Below are 8055 nucleotides of genomic sequence, written 5' to 3'. Positions count from 1 at the left end.
AGGAGGGCAGGTGGACGTGGATGTGGAAGCGCGGAACTCTCTAATTCCTCGAATTGGGGATCGCCATTGATAAATGTATATAACAGAGTTGCCGAACTACTCGACTTGTCCCTGTATAGCACGAAGAAATCCTGTTGGTTCTGAAGCCTTCTGAGCCAGGAGGCTCAAGGATTTGTGGGAGAAATTCCTACCCCAAAATACTAGAGCAGGACAAGGCAGATTCGGGAAAACTGGGCCAGATTGAAAGGCACTTGCAACTCCATTAAAAAGGGGAAACTTCACTGTTAATACCGAAACAGTTTCATTATTCCCAAAAAATCTAGGGAATGGGGGCAGGTATTTGAAGTAACACCTGCACGCGCCTCGACGCGCTTTTTCGCGCAAAGGCGTATTCAAAAGTGAAATTAGTGAATTTTGCAAAAACTAAGCTTCACTGAAGAGCGCTTTTGCCACCACTGAACAGGTGAAACTCTGCTTCAAATCTTCTGAAATTGTCATTTATTGAAAAAAAGCTGGAAAATAGTGGCATGCTATTGAAACAACGCTCGTCTCAACGCCTTTCCCAGTTCGGAAGGCGTTTGTTCAAAAATTAATTTAGCAAAATCTAATCCAGATTTCAACGCGCTTGAAATGCCAGTGAAAAAGCAAATTGTCGCTCTAATGTTCTGGAAGCTTCTGTTTTCTCAAAAGCACTGGCAAGTTTCGCATGCTTTTCAAACAACACTTTTTGCGGTTTAACGCGATTTTTCACTGCAAGGGTTTTTTTTTTGAAAAATTTATTGCACCAAAACTAAGCTAGACCGAAAAGTGTTTGAAGCACCACCGAAAAGAAAAACTTTCGCTCCACATAAAAGTGTGGCTTTTCGCCAAAAATTTGGGGAACATTAGCGTTTGCTTGAATCAATGCATGACACTTGCTCTAAAGCAACGCCTCAGGTACCTGGTATGGGTTGCTTCAAAAATTAGTTTTGCAAAATCTGGGCTAGATTGAAACGCGCTTCGAAGTCTGTTGGAAATACCAAACTTTCGGTCACTTGGGATAAGAGTTAAGAAAAACTGCAGAATATTGGCAGAATAATGCGCCATTTAAGATAAGTTTTTTTTCAAAAAATAGTCTAGAATGGGACTAGATAGAGATGAGCTGGTGAGTTCACTGGAAACGCAGAACTTCCCTTTCACCGTCCTGGAAGTTGCATTTTTTCAAAAAAATCTGGAAAATATTGGCAGCCGTTTCAACCAAAAATGCCGCGCCCCAACGCTATTCGCAGCTGAGTGAAAGTTGAAAAATTAATTCTAAAAAAACTAGGCCAGATGGGAAGGCGCTTGAAACTTCATTGAAGAGGGAGAACTTCGTTCTCAAGGGTCTGAAAGTTTTATTATTCTAAAAAATTCTAGGAAAGAGTGGCTGGTATTTGAAGTAACACTTACCAGGCGCCCTACCGAGAGCCTCAGTTGCGCAAGGGCGCCTTCAAAAATTAATTTCTCTTAAACTAGCCAAGACTGAAAGGTGCCTGCAACGCCTTTGAAACGCCTAAACTTCACTTTATATGCCCTGAGACTGTGACTTTTCGCAAGAAATCTGGGAAATATTGGCTATCAAGTGTTTGAAGCAAAACTTTCCACGCTTTTTAGCGAAGTCAGTTGCGCAGAAAAATAATTTTCAAAAATCAATTTTGTTGAAACTATACCGGCTTAATGCGCGGTATTCACTTTATTGAGACGGCAAAATCTCACTTTAAATGTACAGAAAGCTTCAATTTCCGCAAAAAAATCTACGAAAAATCGACAGATGTTTGAAACAGTCCTTGATAATCGTCCCAATTTCCAACATAAGTTGGTAACGAAATTTCCGGGTAGAGCCCACATGCGCTGCATAAAGCTCCCAAAGATCCTCGAAACCAAAATGATAGCTTGAGCGACTGTGAAAATGGAAAAACCATGGAAGAAAAGGTTTTTTTTAAACAATTTATTTCGCTTAAAGCTGACAAATCATTTGGAACAAAACATTCTTAGCTTAGATATTACAGCAACAAGTTGATGTCCCCGGTATTTTCTAGCTTTAGCTCAGGCTCAGAAGGCTTCAGAACCACCAATAGTGTGCTTCTTTTCCCCCGCCTTCGAGTGTGGTGGAACTGCGAGCATGCAAACTATGGCCAACTTGCCAAAACAAAGAAATGTATTATATATTTAAAATAAAAATGTTTAGTTAGTATTATTAGTGTTTTATTTAAAATCAATCAATAAAATGCTTTGACAAGTTCAATTCGTCAAACTCCTGGAGGTTCAGATGACATTTAAGCAGTCATTGTTTAAGAGTGAACGGGATGGACTGTGCGCGCTTTGCTCCGACCAAATTTCGAAAAAAGTGCCACATTTTTTCGTTTTTCTGAGGAATATGGATGATTTTTGTGACGGAGGTGATTTTCCGCGCGTTTTCGTAGCATTTTCTCGGTCGGGAGTGCGATTTTTACCACAAAAACGCAATTTTTCAGTCTGACGACGTCTGAACTGTTTGACGTTTGCTGTCAAGTGACAGGAAACTGACCAAACGCCTACTAGGAGCCTTTTTGAAGAAATTTCAGCATGGAAATACTTAGACGAATGGAACGCAGAATTAACCAGCTTTCTGGTGAGATTCGTTTCAATAAACCGATATGAAAAGGACGTTTTTAGTGTCGATTTGGCATTTTCTAAGTAAATTGCGTTTATTTATTAGAATCTCAGTCGAGCCACACCACAAATAGCCCCATTTGACACATTTCCAGCTCCCTGATGTAGTTCTCTTCAATTTAAATCACCTTCTCATGTGGTCTGTAACGGTTTTTCGGACAAACCAACCGCAAGTTTGGCAAAGCTGAACAAATGCGTTCGAGACACAACTCACGCATCCATTCGATAAGCTGCAAATTCCCGGTTCAAAAACGTGAGCACGTGGCTGATTGCAAGTTTACGTTCTATTTGGAAATATTGCGCAAAATTGCCTGGGTTCGTGCAAATTATGTAGTTTGTGTCTTAGTTTACGGGGAAATTGTCATTGATCCTTTTAAATAAACACAAACACACAAATTGAATGCCAATTGCTGATAAGAAAAATATTTCTGTGTACTTTTATGGGTTTACTACAATTAATCAGTGCAAACTTATTATTAGATAGTCTTGATCTCTTTAAAGTTAAGCTGATGGGATCAATTAAAATCTGGAATAATTCATTGAGGGCAGATAAATACCTAGTTAAAAACAAAGTCAACAAAGTGTAGTAACCCCTGACCCGAAGGGAAATGGAGTTTAGAGCTTAGACTCCCCTTATACATTGCGAAGCCTTTCCCGTGCCTCCTCCCAATTATAACACTTTTCTCTTCAATTTCAATCAATTTATAGATTAGGTACCATCATACCTACATACAAGATTAAAACTCAAAGTTACAACTGTGTTAAGACTAATAACTAAATCTAGTCAAGGGTCCTTTCAATGTTCAGTCCACTATTAATCAATTAACAACACAGATCACTTTGTAACCGGCTTGATTTAGAATTCATCCTCATTCAGCAGCATGTTGGGAATGCCGTTACTAATAGGAAATTTCCTGCCACTTTCCGGACACACCAAGTTCCCACTAATCACCTCTATTTCCACTAGAGCCCTGTGGGCCTTCTTTAAAAACTCCTCGTTCTGTTCGAAGTCATTGGGGGCTTCTTTGGGCAAATCTTCCGAGTGTCCGATGCTTTCCGCTGCATTGTACAGCACCGGCCAGTCCACTTTTGGTATCAGTTTGGAGACGAATTCCGAATTGAAAAGCGTTTGATTCACTTTTACCTCTGTGGCCTGGAACAATTGGAAAACTGATTTTAGCTTACTGTAGGGTCAGTTTCGTGCTTGATCCATCAGAGTAGCAAGTGTGGAGACAGATTATTCATATTTTAAACTCGAAAGTTGGCCCCATACTTACGTTAATAATCAAAGGGTAACCCACGCTGACACCTCGAATGCACTTGGATGTAAGCATATTATGGGTAAGAAGCTTCATGCTGAGGGCTGTTTACTAAGGGAAATGTTGTTAATTCGATTTAAAACATTCGTCTGAAAGTGCAACATGCAACATTACATAACCTCAAAAACCCGAGTTGATAAACTGAGTAATGAAGGCAGAGTCAAGATCATGTCTGATGGAGGCTGAGGACTGGCTCCTACTAAGAGACCCTGAAGAAATGCGTTGAACAAAAATTGGCCATAAATTCTGGTTAATTTTTCCTAAACAGATACAGCTGGAGCCTGAGTTTTGCGGGGCTCAATAAATTAGAAAAAATATTCAAATAATTGAAAAACAGTCCGCCTTGTTGCCGAATATTGGGCTACGAATGAAAATCTCCATCATTGATGGAACGGAAGCGTCAACAAAAGACTTCTCTGAAAGCCATTTTGTGCTCATCTAGGAATTTTTGTTAGTGGTTTTTGGTAATTTCCTCTGAGCGCGGGAATGGAAAACGAAAATCAAATATCGCAACTAATTGACGATGATGAATGTGATGAAGGTCTGGAAACTGAAGAAATTCAAGAGGTCGAAGTCGGGAGGCACTTGAACGTGATTCCTTTCCGTTTGATCAAACTGGGTGGTGATGTGGACATGGATTCGGAACTGGTGGAAAATGAGGGAAATTCCTCGGAAAACAATGTGGAAATAGCCTCCAATTCATACAGCCAAAATCAGTTTCACACCGCGGTTAAGGGAAAATACTCAAAGTATTACCGACAAACTTATAGGCCTGCATGGGAGTTGATGCCAGACTTTAAAGGTAGCATTGACAATAGTCTCAATAGTTGAGTAGGTCTGAAAATCACTTTTCAGTCTTCCATGGCCAAATATTTATACTTGATCATTTCCTGATCTGTTACTGTTTCTTGTGCAAATGCAATTTTACTACTTTCTTTAGGATAACAAAGTGCGCCACTTAAAATGTGTTTACAAATCGTCCTTTTGCGTTTCTCTCTTGGACATGTGACTTAGGAAACGCCTTAGAAAAGTGCACCACCTTAAAAAAGTCTCTGTCCTATTGGCCATCAATATTCCCCGATTTACCACCCATTATCAGGAGGTGGCACTCGATTTTACCAATGGTTTACCAGCTCGTACTATACAATTGCATAACACTAAAAGGGTCTACATAAAATGTATTTTTTGCTGTAAATTTACGCCTATCGGGAGCTGGACCCACGAATACCGACATGCCGCATAAACTCATTGGTGTATTTGCAAAATGGGAGGTTTCGAAATGCAAAATAAAACGGTGTTCTTTCTTCTTCGCGTTCTGCTTGATGGAAAATACACATCTTTGCAAGAAACACTACTAAGAAAGGTCGAGATCAAATAGATGATCTATAATCTAATATTGTTAAGTTTAAACAGGAAAATTACGCATTACTAGCTGCGTTTGTGGATAAGATCAAATTGAAAAAAACACTATTTCGGTTGCAGGTTGGCTGAAAGGCGTAAAGGGCGAACCAACAAGAGCCTACTGTACATACTGCTCGAAAACCCTACACGCACATAGGCTCAGTTTGCTGAAACATACGTGTACGATTCGGCATCAGAAAGCGGCTCAAATACATGGAAATCCCGTTCAGCATCATATGGTAATTGTGCAGTTTTCGCCCCTTAGCAAACAATCACACAGTGGCTTTCAGAACAAATTCTCGGTGGACATGGATTCCAACAATGTACAAACTGTAATAGTTAATGAGGAGAACCTGATTACTGGGGACGATAATAGCGAAGAACTAATGCAACCCCAACTGATATATACATCTCAGGTGAATGGCTAATTAGGGCGTAATTTTGAAACTATTTCGTAATGCGATTTATATACAATATCGCATAAAACGAGCGAACGGTCAAGGGGTTAATAACTCTTTACTTTCAGTCCGAAACAGACGCGGCCGAACCTGACATGACCAACGAACTTGAGATGGATGAATTTGAAGAAGGCGAGGATTTTTCTTCCGAGTCAAAGGAACAGCAATCGATCATGGTTAGAACTAACGCCTTCCGTATGGCTCTCTGGATGTTCACTCTGGGTGTTAATTTTTAGGCTGAGAATAATCAGAACCCCATTCCAATATCAACCAACGTGATAGACACCACTAAAGGTAGTCCGGTGCCCGGATTGACTGTCAGTTTGTACAAATTAGTGGAAGGCCGATGGACTTACATTAATGAAGGTTTGACCGACAACAAGGGCCGCTGTTCCAGCTTCTTCAAAGAGCCCACCTTCTCATCTGGCCGATACAAGTTGCATTACGACGTAGACAAGTACTTTCTAGCCAGAAAGCAGCACAGCGTGTTTCCATTTATAGAGGTAAGCCTTCGTTTAACCGTATAAAGGAGGTCTTTCTTTGTTGGAAGGAATCGGACTTTGGAAATGTCTTGATAACAATCTATTAGTTAACGCCCAGAATGCGCCATATCTAAATGACTATACATAGGGATTTATCAATTGCAGATAGTTTTTGATAGTGAAGGACTGACCCGACATCACTTTCCACTACTGCTAAGCCCCAATAATTACACCATCTACAGGTCAACATGTGATCAATAGTTATCGGATAGTGGTAGTGCGAAGTATTAGCAAATAATTTTGTTTTCCAATTGGCCGTTTAGTGAGTAGTGAGTTTTCCAAATGGGTTTTTTGTTTCTAAGAAACAACGCGTTTGTTGTGGGAAATATTTGCTTGCTGTTGCGTTAACTCGCAACCCCCGTGTTCGAATATTGCATGAACACAAACAAAACATTGACCACTAGATAACAAAGTCGACTCAGTGGCTCGTCTTGGAGAAGAATCATAGTTTTATCTGGTACATTGTAACTTTCTATACCAAACAAGCGAAGAATTTTTGACTACCTTGTTGACCAGAGGATTTAAGCAGCAACCAGAAAATGTGAGTTAATGGGAAGCAAATCGCCACTGATTATTGTAGCTTGTAGAAAAAATCATGTCGTATTGTTAAAGTATATAGAATAACAGCTAATGATCAACAGCAACAAGGGAACTGGGAACGAGTGCGTATCCCGCCAGTAAATTCCGCAATAAAAGGAATTAAATTGGAAATCATCAGGGAAAAACTGTCCATAAAGAGTTCACTCTAAAAGTGTTTTACCTGAGGAATTGAAGCGAAGACCGCAAATAAATGTATCGAGAAAATCAATATTCTCGAGGGCGTTTTAGGTTTTAGCAACGTAGAATCCGTTAATGTTCAGGAGCTTCCTATTGTCCCTCAAGAATCTTTTTATTGGTTGTTAGACATTAAAAATATTTGTAAAATTGTTAATGTCGTTCCATTAAATGGACCACCAAGTCCTTAAACTCCCTAGACTTGAACAGCTTTCCCAGTAACAAAAATTGAGACGTTTTGCCAACACGACTGGCTTGCATCTTCAGAGGTGCTGCGCTCAGTCCAGTGCACTTGATGGTCAAGAACTTGACCGATTGAAAGCTTTGCAAATGTGTGTTTTAGGGTGCGATTAAATACTTTCCTTTGATTGCAAACAACCGAACAATGAGTTAGCGATATTCGGTTTTATCGCCCGGTGTATATGCGATGAAAAAGTTCCTACAATCGCGTTGTCAATGTTGATAAATATCCTCTAAAGTGGCTATGGCCCAGAGAAGCTTCGCTAGACTACAAGGTCGATTCAGCGGCTTGCGTTGGGGAATAAACATGTTTTATCTAATACCCCCATGGACAACGAGCAAGCTTTAATTACAGGTGTACCGCCACTGGTTATTTTCGTGCTGTTTAATATTTTAATAAATGCTAGACAAATTCTCCGCAGAACAGTTTTGTACTCGGGCGAATCAGGTTGTTCAGCTGCGAAAAAATGTCGTATTCTCTATCATTAGACCGATTTGCCGGAAAAGTCGCTGTAGTGACTGGAGCCTCCTCAGGAATTGGCAAAGCCATAGTGGAAGGATTGGTGAAGTACGGAGTAACTGTTGCAGGCTTGGCCAGAAGAGTGGAGCGAATTGAAGCCCATGCCAAAGAACTGGCTGGAGCCAAAGGTA

The 8055-nt window shown here is 40.2% G+C and overlaps 3 protein-coding genes across 4 annotated transcripts in view; 2 read left to right on the top strand and 1 right to left on the bottom strand.

The window, feature by feature from the left end:
- Positions 1-2319: 2319 nt before the first annotated feature.
- LOC109544884 lies at positions 2320-7321 on the top strand. 2 transcript variants are annotated; one of them, XM_019915298.2, is made up of 6 exons: positions 2320-2629; positions 5472-5629; positions 5681-5806; positions 5917-6024; positions 6085-6351; positions 6496-7321. In XM_019915298.2, the coding sequence occupies exons 1-6, from the start codon at positions 2584-2586 to the stop codon at positions 6589-6591; spliced, it is 801 nt and encodes a 266-aa protein (XP_019770857.2). In that variant the 5' UTR covers positions 2320-2583; the 3' UTR covers positions 6592-7321. The 2 variants fall into 2 exon arrangements, with proteins under 2 accessions (XP_019770857.2, XP_019770856.2); XM_019915297.2 differs by lacking the exon at positions 2320-2629 and adding an exon at positions 4357-4791.
- Positions 3357-4276, bottom strand: LOC109544886 (multifunctional methyltransferase subunit TRM112-like protein). Its single transcript, XM_019915299.2, has 2 exons — positions 3948-4276; positions 3357-3823 (listed from the first exon to the last, which is right to left on the bottom strand). Exons 1-2 carry the CDS (start codon positions 4023-4025, stop codon positions 3527-3529), a joined length of 375 nt encoding a protein of 124 aa, XP_019770858.1. The 5' UTR covers positions 4026-4276; the 3' UTR covers positions 3357-3526.
- A 365-nt stretch (positions 7322-7686) lies between the features above and the next one.
- Positions 7687-8055, top strand: part of LOC125505407 (farnesol dehydrogenase-like) — a gene marked incomplete in the record, with an annotated part of 2115 nt that continues 1746 nt past the window's right edge. The window contains 1 exon segment of the mRNA XM_048669153.1: positions 7687-8055. Within this exon segment, the coding sequence (XP_048525110.1) occupies positions 7872-8055 (184 nt within the window).

The sequence above is a fragment of the Dendroctonus ponderosae genome, unplaced genomic scaffold, assembly GCF_020466585.1.
Source record: "Dendroctonus ponderosae isolate FM_Combo_2020 unplaced genomic scaffold, Dpon_F_20191213v2 Dpon_F_20191213_8, whole genome shotgun sequence".
In the NCBI taxonomy this organism is placed as follows: Eukaryota; Metazoa; Arthropoda; class Insecta; order Coleoptera; family Curculionidae; genus Dendroctonus; species Dendroctonus ponderosae.
This window is presented reverse-complemented; position numbering and strand designations above follow the sequence as displayed.

Bases quoted from the DNA above. Each gene is read 5' to 3' on its own strand.
- LOC109544886 (XM_019915299.2), bottom strand. From the start codon at position 4,025: ATGAAGCTTCTTACCCATAATATGCTTACATCCAAGTGCATTCGAGGT. The intron at 3,824-3,947 runs GTAAGTATGGGG...CAATTGTTCCAG, and splicing joins GTTACCCTTTGATTATTAAC to GCCACAGAGGTAAAAGTGAA.
- LOC109544884 (XM_019915297.2), top strand. From the start codon at position 4,476: ATGGAAAACGAAAATCAAATATCGCAACTAATTGACGATGATGAATGT. The intron at 5,630-5,680 runs GTAATTGTGCAG...AGTGGCTTTCAG, and splicing joins ATCCCGTTCAGCATCATATG to AACAAATTCTCGGTGGACAT. The intron at 6,352-6,495 runs GTAAGCCTTCGT...TATCAATTGCAG, and splicing joins GCGTGTTTCCATTTATAGAG to ATAGTTTTTGATAGTGAAGG.